Below are 23,110 nucleotides of genomic sequence, written 5' to 3'. Positions count from 1 at the left end.
TTAAAGCCTAAATTCTGAAAGAGTTATAAGACATTTTTTAAACTCTAGGTAATAGTACCAGTATGTCATTCTGTGCTTCATAAGAAACAGAAACAAAAGGAGAAGCCCTATCTTTTCTCAGCACCCACAGCTCCCACCCAGATTGCCTAACTACAGGCTAGCAAGAAGTAATATATGTGGCTGGCAAGGACATGTGCTGCCTCACAGGGCACCAGCAACCCACATAACAAACAACTACAGAGTCCACATTTCTATAGTGTTTCACGTTAATAGTATCCAAAAGATGCAGTTATTAGAAAAGCAGGAATATTTAATATAATAGATTGGTTGCATTAAGAAAGGAAAATGAAGTCAAATTTATATATGATTGAAACTTTTAGACTTCATATTTGTATCCAGGATGACAGCTTTTAATCATTTTAAGACAAATCAGATAAGTATTTCAAAACATACTACAACATACTACAACTGACACAATTCTATATCTAGAGGTGGTAAGAAATAAACTAAAAAATCTTCATAAGTATTGAAATTTTACATAATCAGTATCTATAATTCTATGATAAAGAAATTTTTTTATTGTTAAAGAAAACAGCAACCCTCTGAAAAGTCAATCAGCTACTACTACTCTGATACAGACCACAGCAGAGCTTTTAGCACCTATCGATCTAGTTAAGTCTTGAAACAAGTCTCTCTTTCAATTACAAACTGATGCTCCTCTCCTAATTACAAAGTAAATGCTCATGCACAGAAAAATACATGAAGGTTCTCCAGTTTTAAGACCAGAAATTGTGTAATATTTTTATGAAGAAAAGCAGAAGTATAATATGTAGAGACATGTAAAACTACCTCAGAAAAATCTATACATATTGACTCAGAAAAATAATGTCTCTAAGCGCCAAGGCATTCTATAGTACAAAGCTGAAGTTGCACCATAAATTTCTCATCACTATGCAAAAAATCCATAAGTGCAGAAAGTTGAACTCTTTTGGGACAGGGACTTAGAGTATTAAATTCTCTAGCAGCATAATAAGCAACTTCTAACCTCATCACATTAAAAGAAAAGCTTAAAAAGAAATAACTTTAAAAGAATAACCACTTCAGCTTCATTTTCCTCGATAAATATTTTGCACATACACTCTTTTCTTAACAATTTAACTAAAATAATTTCTACCTTTCAAAGAAATAAGAAAATTATTGATATTATTCTGCCTGTTTTAATTCTGATTCTGAATTCTAATCAGATACTGCACAAACGTGCATTAAATGTAACCTAGTTTATCATCCCTCTCAGAGACAGGCCAGTATGGTACAAAGAATCCAACACTTATGTGGCCAGAGAACAACATACGAGAAGGACGCTCTGTGCAGCGCGCTTTTGAACACACTGCTGCAAATGAGGGCATTAATGATCACCGGTCCAGGGATTTCTTAAGACACTGAAGAATCAATGGCTGAAATGCACAGAAGATAACTTCTTGACCTTCCAGAAGGACTCTTTGCTTTAAGTGTCCTCCACTGCAGGTTGCAGAATCAGACTTTTATTTAATTTTTCCCTAGTTCTTGCAGTCTTTTTCTATATCTCAATAGCAAGGCACGATGCGCGAGCAATCTCTGGTCACAGTGAAACAGGTCTGTATCCATCACTTCACTTATGAACAAATATTCATATTTAATAGCAAGGATGGATAAATGTGGGAAACAGATGCAGTGTCTCCAAAACACTCAAGAACCCTCCATAAACATCTTTTTCAGACCCCTATTTAAAAGACAACCATTCACGTACCTTTCTCACAGTAATCTTCACTTTGAACCTAATAAATATAATGCTGACATTCAAAAGAAACTATTATAGAAAAATAGTACCATATAAATCTAAAATGCCAAGTCCTACACTTACTGACAAAATCTTTTTATCTACTTATTTACTCTTCATACTAAGTTTAAGTAAATCACCGGGGGATTTTCTGCTCTAGCACTTACATTTTCTTGAAAAAGTTCAGGGTGCATTCCTCGTACAAAATGTAGAGCAAACATTAGCTGATCAGCCTGAAATAAAAGCCGTAAAAATGTTATTTGTATGGTCATCAAAAGTCACCTTTCTGCTTTTTTCATAAGTAACAAAATTTAATTAATAAAACACCTCTAATTCCATAGTAGTGACTTAATGACACATATCCTAATTCAAAATTGCTACATACTTCTGCAACTTAGAGACAAACACTAACTCAAACCCTGTATCCATTTACAGCTAAGTCCAAGTGAAGAATTAAAACCAGGTACTTGTAATAAAGTAAACATATCAGAATTCATTATTTTTTAAACTATATGTAGAAAATTATTGAAATCTTCTTATAGCAAATTTTTGAAACAGAATTTTGAAATAAAAAACCCAACTATAACCTTCTGACTTTTTCCTAGATCAGTTGCATCACTTGAATCTCAATCACTCTCAGCACTGGAGCAATAAGCCAGGAAGAAGGATTTAATGGAGCCATAAACCATGCAAACATTCAAGATAATATCTTTTAAAATAATAATGGCTTGTTAAAACTGGGATTCCTATGCCCTTACACAGAAACTTTCATAGCTGTGTTTTACAAAAGCTGTGCTGGAATGTAATGAAGTCAACGTGAAAAATTGGAAGTTGGTAATCTGGAAAATCAGGACCATTCAGAAACCTAGACTGAGGCCTCCAACTTTCAAAGTCTGGCTGTAATCTGGAAGATGTATTCTACAAGACACTAGAAGATACACACGTATTTTCTGTCACTGAAATTTTAAGTAAGCCTAAGTAAGGTGGTACCACTTCTTTTCCTTTCAAGAAAGTGAAACATAACTAAAAAGCCTAAAGCACAGGTAAAATGGAAGAACAAACAACAGAAGAAAAATCAATGATGCATGGGATTGGGTTAAGTCTGAAAAGTAGAGGCATCTCAGCCAGCTGATAAACACAACACACCTGCACTCGTATAGAAATCAATTCTATTCCTGACAACATTGTCTGAATTTTCCATGGTGCGGTTTCCCACACACATGCCTTACGTGTACCTCAAAACGACAGCCTGATTGTCCTTAGCTTCAGAGAATTACCACTCTGAAGAATATTAAATTATCAAGAATAGTACTGAAAAATAAATTGCTTGGGACTTTTCAGAAAAGACAGGACCAAATATGAGGAAGTATTATGTACATTATGTACATGACTAATATTGGCTTTCTCATCTCAATGTCTATTATATTTTTGAGGCCAAAATTACATAAAAGGGCCAAATTATTTTTGTTTTCTTTCATTTATTACTGTTTTCTCAAGCAGATGCCTTTTTACAAGCCTGACACATCAGCTTAGAAACACACAGATATAAGAACAACATAGAACGAAAATATGGAATAAGGTGTTCAACATGTTCATCATCTTTGGGAAGTTTGCTTATGTGCTGTAGAAGTAACTTCAACTGCATCTACATCTGTATTTCGAATAATACAAGTGTATCATTTAATAATTTACCTGGTGATTAGGTTCCAGGATTATGGTTGACTGACTAAATGGACACAGGTGGCTTAGAGACCATATCCTTACTAGTTTTAATTGCCCTTGGAATGACTGACCTTGAAAACTAGCCAAGAAACTATATAGAACTTGATTCCTATCGGCCACAGCTGCTTTAAACTGCATTTAGGTAACACAGAAATGCATGATGGCAGCCACAACAAACTAGTGGCATAATTTGTATCTCTGTAGATACCGATACACAAAGTTGTTGTTTGCTGCTTTAAATAGTTCAGTTTTATTAATTCTTTCCATTACAAAACCATATGGTACAAAGTATCCCCTAGGATACAATTAAAGCAAATAAAGGACACTATTTTATTTTTGCATGTATTTACTGTTGATTTTGTTACCGGAGTAGGACTTGAGGGCAAACAAGCCCCAACTAGGAATCAAGGTCAAACTGCACAAAGCACTAAAGTTCTTTTTGTATCGATAAATAAAATACGCCCATGAACATCATATGACACTGAGAACAACCGCCACGGAATGGCTGAAATCCATACAATTAAACCCTTTCATTCTCTCAGCAAGGTCTGCAAGCAAATCCAAATCCAAACTGCCAATTAGAATGCTCCCTGCATGACATGGTATCCAAAACTTGAATGGGAATTGTTTGGAAGAATACTAACTGGCCCAGGCCAAACCCATGACAGCAACTATTTTGACAAATTAACAGTACAGGTGGGCCAATTCCAGTGCTCAGGCAAATTTCTTGGCACCACTTCACTTACTATCATACATGAAGTCTATGTACACAGAAATGTAAGTATTAACCACAGACAGAAAAACAAAACCAACCTTCCCAATTCTAACACATTTAAAAAGATATAAACTTATATCAGCTATACCATTTATGAAGACACTAGTAAAGCCCCAGTTTCACAGCAGTCTTTAAAAATTTGCAAGGATAAAAGGCAGAATTAGCAGTGGATTGATGACGGCATGAGGGGCTTATTTGTTCTCTCCACTATCAGAACACAACACTAAGCCAGATGGACCATTAGTCTGAAGCTGCATGGTAACACTTAGACTTTCAGTATTTTTCTAAACTCCAGTCTGATCATTCACAGTGAAATACTTTCCTACTACAAATCTCCTCTCAGCCTTGCTTTTGAAACCTTTAATCTTTTCTGATATATAAAAATAGCTACCTTCCAACGTTCAAAAGATGCGATGACTTATTGGAAAGCTTCACATACTCATGACTTCAAACACAGACACTAAATTATTTTAAGACTATTTCATGAGAATCCACTTGGATTTTGATAAACCAAAATCCTTATAAATAACTGCTACCTCTGCATCCTCAATAGTGCTGCTAGACTGGGGGGAGAGGAGATGGAAAATTTTCCAAGATCTCTCCATTCTCACTGATCAAACTCCAGACTTGCATGATTTGTACTACTGCTCAAATCATCTATGCAGACTTGCCATGAATTCTTCAGCCTGGTACTAGAACACAAACATCTCCTGTTATGACTGTTCCATGTGAAAGTGAAAATTAAAAGTGAAAGTGAAAGGCATAGGTTTTCACCAAGGAAGCAAGAAGACAAAAGCCAACTGATTCAAATACAGAGCAAACAAGAAATACATCAAGAACCTTATATGGAGGAAAGAGGAACAGATAGAAACAAACAAGCTTGCAGGTGGAGATTTTAGGCAGGATGTGAAACTATTACAATATTAATTTTTTTTTAATTTCTTTTTAAAAAAAAACCAAATAATCACACAAAACCTTATCATGACAGATAGGTCAATCACTCATACCTAGGAATGCTAGAAATAAGAGCGAATGGAATAAGAGTGCTCAGAAGACTGCGAAGCCTGGGACTGGCTATGAAGCCAGCATGAGGCAGAGATGAGGAGCCAGAGGTAAAGCAGAAATAGGACTAAACAAAGAATAGCCTTGTGCATTAGAAAACTGCTCTGTGCAGAAACATGCATAAGCAATCTTAATTCTGTCATATACTAATTTTTAGTCCTCCTTCTTTTGCATGTTAACTATTGCAAATGTAATTTTTTGCACGTATTACATATGTACTGACACAACACTGCTTATCTGAGGTAGATCAAGTCTCGGTTGCTGAAAGAATACTTTCAAAATCAGTGCACTGCATAAAAGCCAGAAAAAATACAATCTTACCTTAAACAAACAACGGCAAACATATTCGTACACTGTATGTTTCAATGAGCCAATAAGCAACTTGATTCTTTCCTCAGTATTACTTGAATCCTAAAAAGAAAGTTTTGATTTCAAAAATTCATGTGGAAGCAAAAATCTTTTTATGTACCCTGTAAATTTCAGCAGAATGACACAAATAATCTGGACTCTATGTGACACTCACTAGTTTTAAAAACATATTATTGAACTCAGCTGCAGCTATCAATGAGTAGATGATAAAATGAGAAGTTCATGTCGAAGCATTAAGAAATGAGTATTTTGGCCTAGAATATTTTGACTGTGAACATTATACAACATTATTTATAAGGTAAATACATAAAGAATGAGACAACGGTTTCTTCTGTTAACATTAATATCCTTGAAATCTCACAGTTTTCACTTGGTAAAAAATTGCTTATGTATTGAATTACTACACTTAATGTTATTAAACAGGTATGTTGATGTTAAGTGTAGTTACTAAACTTCCAGACAAATTTGGCCCAACTGAAGTAAACATTGTAGAAAATAGAAAATACACCCTGTCCTTCAAAGCTTACATACTAAAAGGCTAATTATAACAGAAGAAAACTGAAAGAAAGGTAGGATAAAAAAAAAAAAAAAAAAAAAGGAAAGAAGAGGAAAACGATGTGGTGGGGTGGGGGTGGAAGTTGAGGGAAGTAATAGGTAGTATGAGATTTATCAGGAACAAATTCCTTTCTACCAGCCTGGAATATGAAGAGGTGAGTTTATAAAGGAAGGCAATTTGGTTTCACAAGCTAATTTGACTAATACCTTTCACATGTCTAAAAGATAGCTTGGGGAAAATGAAGAATTGGATAGAGGAGAAGAAAGTATGGAAGAAAGCAAAGAAGGCAAAACCAGAAGATGAGCTTTAAATAGGTAAAATAATAGGCAGGAATAAAAGAAATTATGAAAGAGTGTGAAAATAAGAAGTTAGAAGCTCATATTATGGAAAAGAAGTAATAGGTAAAGTACTTTAGAGAGGGCAATTCACATAGTCAGAACCATTTCCTGGTATTGACTGGAGCTGACGGAAAGCTGTAAGCACAGATGTCAGAATAAAGAGGAATCCAAAAGCAACATGATGAAAGGCTGGTTAATGCCTTTTTAAAGAGGAAACAAAGAGAAATAAAATGAATTTTGGAGATGCTAAATGAAAAAAAAATGCATCACTATTCAGTGCAAGTTTTTAGATTTAAAGAGTGAGGTGACAAGGGATGAATCCACAATTCTGTGCTTCAGTAAGAAGAATATACTGGCCACTAGAATAAAGAAAAGTAGAGATTACATTTTCAACAAGACAGGCTGCATGCACATTTACAAACTGTATAAAAGTAGATGAAGCTTTGATCTTCAGTAACTGAACCATGTAGAAATATAGGCCTTTTCTCATTCTACCCCTTGTTGATAGAATCAGCATTATTTGCAATTAGATCATTAATTTATTTAAATAAAGCCTTCAGTAAAGTTATAATCAACCTTGGTTTTCCTAATTCACCTTAGACAAAGAGCAAGCCTGAAATTACAAATAAGTTACCTTGTTTTCAGACGACACAGTAATTTTATGATTTATATGTAATGTAAGATCATTAAAAATTCCATATACGTGTATTCTGAATATCTAAAGCACAACAGTTCAGCATCACTATTTATTACACATTTCATCATCAGTTATTATACACGATTTTCTATAAATGTCCTCAGCAACTATCAAATTCTAAAGATCAAAACAGATTGATTATTCTGCAGCATTAACAGCTTCAGGAAAAGAGAAAATACCTGCTCACTTTGCAGAGCCCTTTGGAAAAGCCGCAGGAAAGCCGCCAAACTAAAACGGTACATATTGTTAATTTTGGACAAGTCAGATATAATAAAGTACATCTTGCTAGCACTCTCAGCTAAAGGGAGATAGGCGTCCCTCTCCTGTGGATTAAAAAAAAAAAATAACATAAAACCCCAGTACATTACTGCCATCTACCGGTTATGGCATAAACATATATTAATCTCACCAGAAAACATTTGGATTCCCACTGCTTTAAAAAACTGAATCCTTTCCAATTTTTCAAACTGAGGGACATGCACTCAAGACTCCAACACTGTCTTTAGATTTCAAAATTGTAAGAAAGCATTTTTAGCAAAAAATCCTTCAAATTATGATGAACATTTTGAAAATTAATCCTGAGGGCACTGAGGTCTCTTCCCACCAAACACATCCCAGAATTCAACAGAAAATTTTAAACTAAACAAATAAGAACATGGAGGAAAACTCTGTAGTGCATTACAAAAACAGCATGCCAGATGAATAGCATCACCAGTGATCTAAATTTTTAAGAACATCCATATGAGCCATACTGTTTCCAATCGCAGATGGCAAAAATAAAATCAAAACCCATTACTTGCCAATAAGTCTTTAGGGAAAATTCCTTTAATTCAATCCGGCAGACTTTAAATTGTGTAGCTATTCACCATGTGTAAAACCAAGGAATTTAATTACTGAAAATACCTTCTTTACTTGCATATCCCAAATATCTTTTACTCCAAAAAATTTATTCAATATGTTACTGAGTATCTTATACTCCTATGGATGTATATATCCTCTCTATACAGAAGATGGCTACTTTTAGCAGGAAAAACACAGCAATAAAAGATTAAAATATTCTTCTACCTTATCAAGGAAACTCTGAAGTCTGTGAGATTCAGCAAGTGATTCTTGGATGAGTGTACTACTTGCTTTAGTCTGATTCAAAGATTCAATTAGATCCTTATTTTCTAGTATATTGCCTTGTGATGTTGCAAGTGTCTGCCAAAAAAAAAAAAAAAAGTCATTTATGTTACATCAAAAAAACCCAAAACGTAAAGTAACCACTTTGGATGCTCTCCTTCTTTCTGACCTGTACATATTTCTGAATCACTGACTGCATCAAGAGTACTAGAAAGAAGGTGGTTACCTCAAAAGCTGAGATGTTGTTTTAAACAAGCACAGAAAACAACACCCAAGAACAAACTCCAAAAATCCAGATTGCCAGGTTCTGAAATCTAAGTCATCAGCAAGCTTTTGAGAACGATTTCTATGATCGGAGTCTGACACACTAATATCACCACAGCAAACACAAATTAGGGTATTTTTCCTTCTATTTAACTATCAATTTAACCCAAAATTGGCTACTTGTAATGACTTCCTGTACCCAGTCATCCATAAACTCATTTTCCTTCAAAAACATTCCAATATCTCCTATAAATTTAGTTCTCATTTCCAACTGAGATGAATATTCACAATTACAACAATTTCAGTTTTGCAATCAGGGATGCCTTCAAAATCCTTGAGATTATCTCACATTTTCCCTGAGTTCTCCTGTGCAAACCATTTCATTTCTAATAGCAGTGGGAAAGCTTGAATGATTCACTGTTATTTAAGGGTTTTACTAACCTTCAGTAAATACATTTCAATAGAATTTTTTTGTCAGACAACACTACAAAACTGGCTTCTTGTGAGTTAAGTCAGTTGTGAATAACTAGCTGTAGGACAGTATTTCAGAATATTTGGAAGCAGAGATGCACCAGTTACAATATGAGGTAGACACAGTATGCATGTCTTTACTCCAAGGCTTTGGAAGAAAACCAGTACAGTACTTCAGATGGAATGCTAATGTTGCTTTAGGTTTAACTTGAATTTAGCTAATTCACCTCCAGCACTGACTTTCATGTCCATGTAGCACCTGTCAGTTTCCACTGAGCTTTAGGTTTCTTTCTTCAGTGTCAAAGGGTATTCTGATTTCAGCACTAACAACAATGCCAAAGTTGAAACCCGCCTCGGTGTTAATACTTGACCACTTTTTGTTGCTGATATCTTAGACATCAAATACTTGAAATTTTGCACTTGACTACTCAGATTGGACAAATGTGAAAGATTTCGGAGTTCCAAGATCACATAATAAGTCTGTTCTAAAAAAGTGGGCATTGCATCTCTGAACTCTCAGCCTCTGGTAGACATTAAGAAGTTTTTTAAAGAACAAGTTTCCCTCTGCCTGTAAGAGAAATCTGCCCCATCACAATTTTAAAAAATTGAGCTTAGTATTTGAGACTTAATAGGGAGTTTAATAGGGACAGTAAATGTGGAAATTCAAATCACATTAGATAATTATGTGTGAAATTCTAAAATTGAGCTATAAATGGCCAGGCTATTAAAGTTCAGTTTATTACTTTTTGAGAAATCTGTAAAAACCATTAGCTTATGATCAAGCCCATTGTGCTGGATACTGCAAAGCTCTATGACTTGGCTACAGACTGAGGGTTTTGAGGCAGCAGGTCAATCTCCCTGCATCTGTGACATTTTAGAAGGAAGGAGGATTTGAGGATCCATTCATATGGGCATGAAGTACAGTTCATGTGAAAATCCATTACAAGATGCAAATGAAAAAGAAACGGTCTTCCTTGGAAGCCACTTTTTGTTAGAGGTGTACAACTGTTTCTGAGCATGAGTACTTTGAATAAAATAAAAAGGTAAACTGAAAATTGAGAAAATTAATTTGAAACAGGAGAAAGGAAAATTATAATTATAAAGAATATTACAGTTCATTGCTAAAAGAAACAATTGTTGAGGTTTAAAGTTTTAAATGCCTGTCTCAACAAATCTTTCCATTTTCTACTGGGAATTTTCCTTTTACAACACAGAATCATTTCTCATCCTGTGAAAGTACCATTTGACATGATTCACAAGCTTAAATATGTGGCTTTTTTTTAATTCATAATTTGAAAAAGAAATAATTTTTAAAATGTTTTCTCTTTTTTAACGCATTAAAATTAACGACATTTCTAATCAATCTAAATCAGCTTGTATCTGGTCCAACAATTCATATGTTTAACTTTGACAATGCTTAACGTATTGAAATACTACAGTCTCATGACAGATGTACATATTTTATCTACTTTACTCTAACAACAGCCCCAGGCAAATAATGCTCTACTTTCTCAAATCAAAAATTCTGAGGGCTCATTATTCCAACACTTTCATCATCTTCATTCAAACACATAACCATATGAACACTATCATGTTCATCTAACAGATATAAAAGAGGTAAATTTATTTTACCTCCAAAAGAGATTCCTCAAGCTTAGCTAACTGTATCTTCTTATCTTCTTCCTGTTGTAACAGTTTTGTCTTCTGCTCTTCCAAATCAGGCTTTTCATGCTGAATTGTTAAAGCCAAAACCTAAAAAGGAAGAAGATTATTCAACAGGATAAAAACCACTGTAATATTTTGTAATATATATTCATTAACTATCTACGATAATATACACCCATTAACCATATAGCAGTATATAGTTTATATTTTCGAAAGGAGATTTCTGAGGGTTTACTCAGTTGCAGACACCCAGGACATCCTGTAGTGTCAAGTATAACCCAGGAATCACTGTGAACCATGCCCTTATGTGTAACAGCAGATGCAAGCCAGGTGAGATACTAGGACATGTCAAAAGGCAGTGGATCACTTTATTAAGGACACTATGCTTAGATCTAAAGCTGTGCACCTCAGTCTGAATCACATCTGTGTTTAAATGACTGGAAGTCTGCATTAGTGCATATACTGTTATCAGATATAAAAAAGTAGTAGGTGATAGAAAGCACAAACTGGAAGGAATGGCAGTAAATTTCTTTCAAGCAAGTGTACCAAAAGTCAAACCCCTCTCCTGCCAACAGAGACAGAAAACAAAAACACGAAGCTTTTTTTTTCTGTATTTCCACATAAAGAGGGTTAATTCAGCTGGCTACACTTTATGATATCAATTTCCTATCTCCAGTGGAGGAACGAAATCCATATGGTTATCCGTGCTTCACATTTTGGATTATTACTGATCAACATCTTATTTACATCCCATTCTAAGCCTCTCTTTAGTCTGGAAAATCTTTTTCATACCAAATAAAGAGGGTTTTTCTTCCCTTAATTTATCTCTTTTTTTTCTCTCTTCCAACGGTACACTACAATTTGCTTCCTAAATGCTGTAGAAAAAAACTTCAAAAGCTACTAGCATAAGTAAAATACACAATTTTTTTGTTTCATTACATTTTTCCTGTACACAAAGTATCTGGATGCTAACATTACTCTCTAAGTAGGACACTAGAGAGCAGTAACAGAAATGTTTCCATGGTACCATAAATGCAACTTGAGCAGAAAACAGAAGCTTAGTAACTAATCTCTTGCAATTGAAGTCAATGAGACAGTTTCCGTTTTCTCTGTTGGACTCACTACTTTGTTCCAAAGTGCATAAACCCAAGATTTTAAGATTTAAATTTAGTTTCAGCATTGATTTTACCATTTATATTCGAAAATATCTCTGTGACCATTAATGTAAACTGCACCACAGGGCTTCTTCCAGCAGCTGGATGTAGCTATGAAAGCCTGCTATACATACATTGTTGTTATTCTAAATGCCTACCTGCCCTCTTAAGCCACTTCCTGTTGTGGTAAAGTTTACTTCTGTAACAATAGAAGAAGCATCAGGTGGAATGAAGGGATTCGGGTTCCTTGTTGATAGAAAAAGACGGAACTCTTCATTATAATCTATCATTTTTTCACCTATTTGTATAGCATAACGAGGTCCTGTAAATAATAAATAGGTGTTATACTCACTCTGGAACATTCTAGAATGATCTGAAAATAATGGTATTTTTGTAATACTTTATGACCAACAGATGCAAATATATTTGATAAAATTTATTTATTAATTGTTTGGAAAGAAAAATAAATCTAAAAAATTTAAGGAACATAACCTATCCTGCATTGTTAGTCAAAAAAATGCAGTAACAAAGCACTAGTGTAAGAAAGTTACATAGTGAAAATATTTAATACAACAGGGTATTTTAATTATCCTTATCCAGTACAAAAAGCATAAATGGCAAAAAATGCACCCGAAGTAATACTACTGAATCTCTGAAATCTTCAAACAATGAATAGGAGACAAAACACCACAGAAGATGCACTGGAGAACCCCCCTTTTGTGTAAGAATCTTGCCACAATTTAAACATATTCATTTACATTGCCACAAAGGAATACCACTCTACCAAAACACACTAGCCATAATTACATATTGGCTAAAATGGTTCAATGTTTTCTGAATGTGATCCAAAACCATTAGATCTCATCTCTAGGTCTACATTTATTTGTAGAAGGTTGATGTTGCTGTACAATCATAATTCTATTAAAATACTACTTTCTATGATAATTGTTATAAAGTCTATGAAACCAAAGATGCTGGAATATCTATTCATTAGATTGAAAGAAAAATATTCCATTAAGATACACCCCATAAATTTGTCTTATTATAAATACATTTAATTTAATCACAATATGAAAGAAACAATTAATTTATTAAATTTCTGCTGTCATGGTTTCAATCTATGTTTATATTCCCCATATTTTGACATTTCTTAATATGCCTGTCAGAGATTGAAACTGCCTGTATGACCTCTCACCACCCTCCTTCCACCACAGGTTTCCATTCTAGCAGGATCAGAAAAGAATAGACTCAATCAATCACAAGACTAGGGTAAGATTTTGCTCCCTGATACTAAAAAGGAAAGAAGAACAGAACTATAAGACGAAAAGTTTCAAAGTGAAAATTTCCTTTCCAGACAAATTTCTGAGGTGGCATAGTTAGGTGCTTCTCTATGTTTAGCACTAGGAGCAGATCAGAAATCCTCTAAGTATAAATCTCTTGCTAAAACACTGGTAGAGATGAAAATCACATACCAATTTAGCTTCTGTGCCAAGGATCAAAATAAATTTTAGGCCTATGCTGTAAACATGTCAAACAGAAAATGGAAGCTGTACAAAGACAAATTTATTGCAGTATATATATTCACATTTTTTTTTAACATTTCATTCCAAATAATGAAAAGCCGTACAGTCATCACAAGCAAAATAATGCAGACAGGCCCCCACCGCCATGTTTTGACAAAGGAGTGCGCGCTTGCTTGTGAAGTGACTGAAAAGACTCAAATAGTGAGTGACCCATCCTCCCTTTTCGAAAAACAGCTCCCCAGTTTGGACTTGCACAGACCTGGCATTAACATAGCTCGTTAACACGCATAAGAGAATGCCTGAGTGTTATGAGCAATTTCCCTGAATAAACTAGTATATTTTAATTTAATCTGCTTTCTCTGTAGTTCTGCAGACATATTCATCTCTTAATTTGATTCTTTGACTAAAATCAGCTAAGATATCTGTAATATCGTATCTCTGCTTTCCAAAGTTCAGCAGAAGCTAGTGAAAAAAAAAAAAGTTGTAAATATGTTCCATCTAGCCTCCTACAGATCCCTGAAGTCACCACTTTGGTTGTGCTCTCAACTTTTACTGAGGATAAACAAGAAAGCACATCTGTAATGGAAGAATAATTTAAACTATAATTTTCTTTTCACTAAACAAACCTTTCTGATATAGGAGATAAATGTTTCTAAGAACTCTACAGCATTTTCATTTATTTTTACCATGTATTTACATTTAAAGAATTACTGCTACCTCACCCACTATTAGAACTCAATATTAGATGAAATGATAGCAAAAAAGAGTCTTGAGCTATTTTCAGTGCCCAAAGTTCACAGTGTAAATTACATGCAGAGGCTGTGGTACACACCAAGGAATTAACACTTGAGGCAGAAATATATTTACTAAGGATAACATAAATATACTTAGAATTATAAGTATAATAATTTAATAAATTAATAATTTAATAATAAAAATTAATAAAAATAATAATAAAAATAAACTAATAATTTAGAAAGTATTTAAAACGTACATTATTGTATTTTTTAATCCACTCAATTCTTTTGATATTATTTCAAAATATACATCATAATTCAACATAATTCATGCTGAGATATTTGTATCATTACTATTTATCTTTGCTAAACTTTCAACACAATTTTTCATATCGGCCTTTTTAAAGCAATTAGATCCAGATATAAATATTTTTTTCCTTTCATTTCATTAGTTAGGGAGACTCCTTTCACCAAATTCCACCATTTTGCTGATCTCTGTGACCACCCCCATTCCTAAGTCACACCAGGAACAGAACTGTGTGCCTTCTTTAGTTTCAGACAAATGAAAGAGAAACAGCAACACCAACATTCTAAAACTCTGATTTCTAACTGCATAACCAGTTGTGTATTTTCTGGTCTATTTAAGGCCTAAGGTCCTAAGTGTTTGCAATTATCACTAGAAATTAACTTAAAATTTAAATTGTGAAGAGTTAATAAAAACACTTTATTCTAATTCCAATCAAAAAAATCTTTAAATAATTTTCAATATTTTTCCATTTACTAAACAAGGACATTTCTCCAACATATTTCATGCACTGCAGTATTAGTAGCAGGTTAATGTTAAAGAAGAAAAAACTACACAACACTCATGTTTTCAGAAAAACCTAGTTTCATATGATATGTAGAGATCTAACTTACAAAAGCTTTGAGCAAGCATTTGTAAAGCTTTTCGTCACTTACCTTGAGCAACAAGATCTTTTCTTAGCAACGGGTAAAGTACAGGCTCCACTCCATCCATTTCCTGTATAATAAGTGTTTTCCCAAATCTCACTGCCAGCTCAAGAGAAGTTAGGAAATTGGTGTCCTGGGCAAATAAAAATAAATTCCTTTGATTCATGTTTTTTTTAAATATTAACACTTCAGGGTGAACAAGAAGGCATTATACCAGGAGTCTAAATTTAAAAATCAGTAGTATAGCTGAGAAAGTCTATTCCAAGCATCATATAGTATTTCAGGGTTTAGCTACAAGTGTTTAATTTAAGTAAGTTTGATCTATTCAGCTACTGACATACAGGCAACCTATTTAGCATGCCTAGCTCTCCAAGTGCTGCACCAGAAGACAGCAGGTCTACCACAGCTCTTGTGTCACATCTCTCAGGTGCACTGCTAATGCATCTCAAATGTTATTAGGCTGCTATGTCTCAAAACTGAATCAAGACCTAAGGGCAGGATTCACATCGATACTAAGTTACCTAAACACAGCCTTTTGTATGTAGGTGCCTAAACATGCATGTGGTGTTTGAGATGCCATTACAGTCAATGGAGATCCTAGACAATGCAGACAACAGACTCTAAATGGCAATCAAGCCAATCAGCTGGCAGGGGAAGCATTCCATTACCCAAAGATAAGTATCTAGTACCATCAGAGAGTATCTAACAGGCCTGCACAGAGCTGGCAAGGGTCAGTGGAAGACCTACATTCTGTGGAAGCAGTATCTTGAGCACAGGTGGGGTTCAATGAGGGACTTCTGAATGGCACTAGATGCCTGCCTATAGGTGTGCAACTGAGCCAAGCCTCGCCACCCATGTAAACAGTGACATGTACACAATTAATCTTAAGTATCTTAATCTCAAACTACTGTTTCCAACGTAGATAATACAACACAAAAATAATGGGGAAGAAGTGTATACACACTCCTGAAATACAGTGAACTGCAACCAAAAATACAAAAGACCTCTCTGTTTACAAATTTTTTACTATCTCCCTCTCAGCATGAAATACTGATATTCTTGGAGAGGGCAGCCCAAAGAGATAAACTTGTAGAAGTTATACCAGATGACCCTCCGATTTTAGATACTCTGATCTCAAGTAAGCACATTTTCAGTACCATGTAAGAATCATTGCAACCTAGAACTCTGTGAGAAATTGTATGCTTTATGGAATATAACCCCATTTTGGTGACTGTATACACCCCTTTAAAAACTGCTCTCTAAAGTATGGAACAGAGCAAGCTCAAGCAGAATAGAATTGTAAGACCAAGAGTAAATACTGCACCTGTTGGTTAATAACTTCCAAACGTGATTCCTTCAAATGTGTCTTCAACCATTCAGTAGCCCGGAAAGAAGGGTCTACCAAAAATGGGCAAACTTTACTCTAGGGGAAAAAAAAAAAAAAAATATATATATATATTTACTGAAATCTGTTTTGTTTAAGAATAAAATTGAATTAACAAACTGTTTAAAGAGACAATAACAGCCTAATAACAAAATAACAACAAACAACAGCAGAAGGAATTTTCTGTCTTTTTTTAAAATTTAAAAAAAAAAAATGCACCCAAACCCAAAATTCTTAGGTGGTTGTCATGCTAAAGTTCTTCACCTTCTCTTAAAAGCAGAAGCCCCTATTGGATTAGTATAATCTACAGTTTTTGTTATTCAGAACTGCTTTGAAACTTAAAAGAAGAGGTATTACTTTTCCTTTTTCTTCCTGTAGTGGGTGAAGGTACAGTACTTCTGGTTCTGGACCTCAATGCATTTTAGAAAGCATAATACATCTAAGTATTTTGCAGGCATAAAGACATAAATAGCATTTTACTCACAACCACAAACAAATCCAGATCTCAAATTTGCAAACACTACAAAGTAGAATATTTTGGTGATATTGCCTAGTAACATTTATACTGACAAGACAGTAGTTTTTCATTTTAATAAAACTTTTATTAATGTGTGGTCCCCATAACAGTACTGTGCAAAGCTTTACTATTTTCTTATATTATATAAAGATAATTTAAGCTATATACATTGCTTTCTAAATATTGAGAATTTAACCACTGATACACTAAGTGCTTACACAGAACTTACACAATGGTCACAACAGAGTGATCATAGAGATGATAGCAAGCAGGCAGGTGAAAAGAGACCTATTCACTGTTGACATCTTCATTTAAGATTTCACAGAATCACAGAATGACTGTGATGGGAAGGGACCTCTGGAGGTCATGTTGTCCAAACCACCTGCTTGAGCAGGGCCACCTGTAGCTGGATAGCCCAGGACCATGCCCAGATGGCTTTTGAGTATCTCCAGGGATGGAGACTCCACCACTTCCCTGGACAACCTGTGCCAGTGCTCGGTCACTCTCACAGTAAAAAGAAGTGTTTCCTGATGTTCAGACGGAGCCTCCTGTGTTTCAGTTTGTGCCCATTGCCTCTAGCCCTGTCACTGGGCACCACTGAAAAGAGCCTCACTCTGTCTGCTTTGCACCCTCCTTTCAGGCATTGACAGACATTGATAAGATCCTCCTGAGCCTTCTCTTCTCCAGGCTGAACAGTCCCAGCTCTCCCAGCCCTTCCTCATAGAAGAGACGTTCCAGTTCCTTTGTCATCTTCGTGGCCTTTCCCTGGACTCTCTCCAGTACATCCACGTCTCTCTTGTATTGAGAAGCACACAACTGGACACAGGACTCCAGGTGCGGCCTCACCAATGCTGAGCAGAGGGGAAGGATCACCTCTCTCCACCTGCTGGCAGTACTGTGCCTAAGGCAGCCCAGGATACCATTAGCCACCTTCTCAGCAAGGGCCCATTGCTGGCTCATGTACAACCCAGTGTCCAACAGGACCCCCAGGTCCTTTTCTACAAGGCTTCTTCGCAGCTGGCTGGCCCCAGCAAATGTTGGTTCTCTTCCCCAGCCGCTGGACTTTGTAATTTCCCTTGTTGAACCTTCTGAGGTTCATGTCAGCTCACTTCTCCAGCCTACCAAGGACCCTTTGGATGGCAGCTTGACCCTCTGGTTTATCAGCCACTCCTCCCAGTTTTGTGTCATCTGCAAACTTGCTGAGGGTTTAAACACATATTTTCAGCAATTCTCTGGTTCAGTCTGACCGAAGAATGCTTTCAGGGTTAGTTTTCTTAGATTCTGAAACCTACTATTCCAAACTAAGTAACTACACAGATCTGAAAGGCAAACTTGGACAATATCCAAGCATTAAAAGATGATGAGCATAAAGCTTGAGAACTGTACTGTAGATGACATTGGTAAAATACCATGTCCAATTCCAGTTTTAAAAGGATGCCAATAAAAACTGTACACAAAGAAAATTATTTGAGCTGAAGGAGGCCTTGAAAAAGCTCTTCACACACAGTGAGATTTTTAAGAGCTCAATCTACTCAACTAAGGAAAAAGATGAAAGTATAATTTGATTATAGCATGTAAGTAGCTTTAAATGTACAAAATGGTATTTATTACAGAGCTTTTTAATCAGACCGAGAAAGGAATAACCAGATCGAATATCAAGATGATAAAGTAAGATAAATGTAAATTGGAGAAAAGGCTGTAATTGATTTGAGAAAATCATCAATCGTCCAAGAGAACTTAACGATGACTGTAAACATAGTATCATCATTCTTTTCTCAAGTATTATTGGCTACTGGCCTTAAGTGAATGGCATTTTGTATCTTATGTCACATAACTAACCTGATGAATTTAACGGGTTTAAAATCTAGGTGTTTTAAAAGGTACCTGCATACATTCTTTTCCTTTTTCTGAGAAAAAAAAAAAAAATTAGAAATTATATGTCAAAGTAAACATATATAGGAGATGATCTTCCACTGACTGTACTGGTGTTAATGATTACTCATACTTTAACCCCTGAATAGACTGATACCAGGTATTGTCTGCTGAACGTCTGGAAGAAAACTGTAAAAGCAAAAAATGTCTATTTTCTTTAATTGTTTTTTTTTTTTTTCTTTTGCTACAGTATACCCAGTTACATAAGCATTTGTTTCTCTATGTATGTTCTGTGGTGCTAATAAAACAACACAAATTAAATAGTTCAAAATTCCAGAAAGATGCCACATTACTGAAATTTGTAGAAATTGAAATATTTCTAAGACAAGACAAAAAACCAAATTTACCTGCAAGATGACAAGAGCATTTTCTATTGAAAGGTCATCTGAAGGTAAACCTTCACTCTTCCAAACTAACTCCTCACTTTCTGTACACAGGAACCGCCGTAAATCAAACTCTGGTAAATGAAACAGTGTAAGTTTGTGCTATTATTTATAGTCTGCACAGTTTTTAAGCATTTACCACTCTACACACAGTGAAGATTCTAACACAGCGCGAGTCTCTAGATTTCCACTAAATTTATTATTTCATTGCTTATTACTTATTACTATTAACTAGCTGATGTCATAAAAATATTTAACGGTGTTACTAATACACATAGATAAAAATGATTATTGAAAAAGCAGAAGCATTCAGAATGCATTGGCAAATTTCCCACAGTTAATGTGAATACATTCATTCATGTAAACTCTTCTATTTAGCAAGGACTATGGAGCTAAATCTTAAGAATTTATAAGTATTTAAAATCTTAATAACTAATAGAATAATTCTAAGAAATAGTCTGTCTGTATATACAAGTATTTATCGAGTAAGAAACTGTTGTTGCTTTTCATTTGGGTACACCAAGACAACTGAGACTGTTTATTAGAACTCATTTCCTCAGTCAAGCTTAATTACACACACACATCTACACATACCTACACACACCCCCACCCCCACTCTAATTACTTTCAAGGCCTGCTGATTTGGTCCATTCATCCAAGCTGTTTTTCCTCTGATCCTCAGAAGCAGCAGATAGATAAGTAATAAATGCAGCTGCTAACTGAGCTCTTTTAGGCAACGTAGCCAGTTCATCTGTTATCTCTGACACCTTAAAAAAAAAAAAAAAAAGTACAGAACATATAGGTGTATTGCAAACAAAAAATATGTTAATATTTCTCATCAGTTACTTAAAAGTCAGAATTAAATTTGCCTGCCATTGAGAATACTGTTGAGACAGCCTCTCTTCTTGCATTTCAGGTATCTATACCTAGCTAACCCACAACAACGCATAAAAGAAAGTACAGGAAAAGTTCTCTTTAGCTCTGGGCCAGATCATGGACAGCTGTTTCTGAGAATTTAGCTACTAAAAATCTATTAATTTGATGAAGAGTTCATCTTGTCACACATAATCAACAGAGTAAACAGAGAGAAAAATAAGAAATACGTGACCCTAGTCACAGTCAGCAAGTACCACTTACAACGTGTACACAGATACTAAATACTATGTGTATCTATTGCACTTAAAAATGTGATTCACTGCAGACTTAGACTATAAAATACATTTATCATATACCTTCAAATAATTTATCTGCACTACATTGCCTCTACTTGAAATGTTCCAGTGTTTTGGACAAAAATACAGTGTAACAAAATAATATGACTGACATAATTGGTTTAAAAGTACTGTCACTTTTTTACTTTAATCAAATTGACATTAAAAAAAAAAAGCCTTTACACAAACAAAAAAAGCAAATTTTATCACTTTCTCCTTACTTTAAAGGGAGATGAATACTGATTTTTCACCATCCTCAATATGGGATGAGTTCCTGGCTAATATATCTGCCAGTTTGGTCTACAGCATACCATTAGCAAATAGTCTGAACTTTCTAAAGACAGCTGTAATGTATCAGAGCAAAAAAACTTTGAAGAATCACTTTTAGAAGCACTTAAACTCTGGGTTTCAGATATACCCAATCCTTACTACAGCAGAAGGAACTGCTGTAAAGTTACTTTCAGAGGAAAATCTTCCATTTCTTTTGATTATGCTGGTCAACCTACAAGAAGGATTCATCTAACCCCAACTTTAATTCTTCAAAATGCAGGCATTTAGTCTAATTGTTTAGGCAGTGCCAATGGAGAGATGGGACCATGTCTCTCAGCAGGGAGATTTCTTCCATTTTAAGACAACCAAGAAAGCTTGGTATCTCTTTCTGGAGTTGACAGCTATTTTCAGCTTGTATATATCTTGAAAATGAAATTTTCCTTTCTCTTTCAGACTGAAGAAGGGCCTATGTGTCCAAAGGCTTGCCAGCTTCTCCCAGACATATCATTTGAGCAAATAAAATATGCTCACTTTCCCTACTTTAGAAGCAGAAAAGTTTCAAACATGTAAGTGAATACTTCAAAAGCAATGCAACATTTTGGGTAGGTCTATATTTGCATTTGCAACTTCGATGCCATAAAGGAGATATGTTTTAAGACTATGATTGTTTAATGCGTTCCCAAAATCCCTCCCTTCTGATTGTATCTCAACTTGGAGGGTCCAATTGCTGACATGTTCAGCCATCATAACAATTACATTATTACTGTGATTGAAAAACATCAAAGAACGTCATATGTTCTATATTAAATACTGGGGTTTTTTTAGACATTCTGTATCATGTGATATAGGTACGGTAACTTGTACAGTGGAGTAAAAGGAAGTTTCAGAAGGAAGAAAAGCTTTTATTTCCAATGAGAAATCAAATAAATGTACACTTTGAGACATGCAGAACAGCAATAACACCCACTCTACAAACAATGCAAGAACTGTATTTTCAAATTATCAGCTATAAGTTGTATTTACGAAAATTTCCACTGACCTGGGTGCTCCACCTTTTGTGCTCCCTATCGAGTTGATTTATCAGTACCTCTGCAGACTTCAATGTCTTCTGAGCTTTGCTTAGTTCTGCTTCAAGTTTTGCTGCTTCTGTTGTTCTACTCTGGAACCTGTAAAACAACTACTGTTTGTAATTGCTATCACGAACTACTAAACTTAGGGACAGTTATTTTCAAAACAGTTTAATTGACCGATTTTGTAATGAATTCCTCCCCTATTGCTCACGAAGAACACAACTACAATTCTTTTTTATACCTTCTGCTTCAAACTGGCAGATGAGCTTTTTAGACTTTTCACCAACAAAATTTAGATAGATGCACAAGTGTGATCTGAAAACACATTTGCAGTATGGACTATAGTGTCTGAAAATCATTCCTTCTTCCACTTAAACAGCCTGATTTGATTTTAGTGATTGTGTTAAGTTTTGTTCTGTACCTAGTCCGGACAATAGCAGGCTCAAGGCCATACTATACATTTATAACTTCTTGGTACATTTGATCTATGAAACCTTTAAAGGAGAATATTGCTAATTCACACAGGTGACCCTAGTTCAACGCACAGTATTCTATTTTGTAAACTACTATGAAGTAAGAACACGCTCCAAACAACAGGCAAGGTTTAGGTATTTTTTGGTAATATTTAAGAACAAATTACTTTAATTATTATTTAATTAAAATAATTAATGCATTTAATAATCCACCTCTTTAAAGTAATATATTTAACTGTAATATATAGTATAGAGCGTATTGTTGATCTAAGACATCACTATATAGCTGAATTACAAGAAGAATTCTCCAATTATTTATTTTGGCGGACTACAAAACATGACTTCTAGTAAAATGCACATATGTCAGGTGGTAAAGTATCTCAAATATTAACTACGTAATAGAAACATTGAACTAAAAGACTTGGATTAAACTGACTTTGGAGAAAGTATAAAGGTTCAGCACAGGAATTTTTATGCCACTGTGAGTCACATACTTGATGAGACGCTAAGAAAAAAGAAGATAACGAACCAGCTAACTATCACAAAAGTAAGCCACCCTAAAAGAAACAGAACTGCTTTTATTCAAGTTATGATCAGCAGAAGTCTTGTATAGGAACGTTTCCAAAGACCTAAGGAGACATTAAAGTG

The 23,110-nt window shown here is 34.8% G+C and overlaps 1 protein-coding gene across 3 annotated transcripts in view; it reads right to left on the bottom strand.

Moving 5' to 3' along the window:
- The window catches only part of DYNC2H1 (dynein cytoplasmic 2 heavy chain 1), a 178,648-nt gene that overhangs the window by 94,407 nt on the left and 61,131 nt on the right, over nt 1-23,110 (bottom strand). For 2 of the 3 annotated variants that reach the window (XM_086481759.1, XM_086481762.1), the window contains 11 exons: nt 21,959-22,085; nt 20,064-20,205; nt 19,403-19,512; nt 16,547-16,645; nt 15,232-15,355; nt 12,170-12,333; nt 10,825-10,944; nt 8,401-8,535; nt 7,515-7,658; nt 5,697-5,786; nt 1,984-2,049 (listed from right to left, as the gene is read on the bottom strand). In XM_086481759.1, coding sequence (XP_086337885.1) covers nt 1,984-2,049; nt 5,697-5,786; nt 7,515-7,658; nt 8,401-8,535; nt 10,825-10,944; nt 12,170-12,333; nt 15,232-15,355; nt 16,547-16,645; nt 19,403-19,512; nt 20,064-20,205; nt 21,959-22,085 — 1,321 coding nt within the window. Of the gene's footprint in view, nt 1-1,983; nt 2,050-5,696; nt 5,787-7,514; nt 7,659-8,400; nt 8,536-10,824; nt 10,945-12,169; nt 12,334-15,231; nt 15,356-16,546; nt 16,646-19,381; nt 19,513-20,063; nt 20,206-21,958; nt 22,086-23,110 lie in introns of all 3 variants that reach the window. The other variant, XM_086481761.1, reaches the window with a different exon arrangement.

This window comes from Leptosomus discolor, chromosome 1, assembly GCF_034619465.1.
Source record: "Leptosomus discolor isolate bLepDis1 chromosome 1, bLepDis1.hap2, whole genome shotgun sequence".
In the NCBI taxonomy this organism is placed as follows: Eukaryota; Metazoa; Chordata; class Aves; order Leptosomiformes; family Leptosomidae; genus Leptosomus; species Leptosomus discolor.
This window is presented reverse-complemented; position numbering and strand designations above follow the sequence as displayed.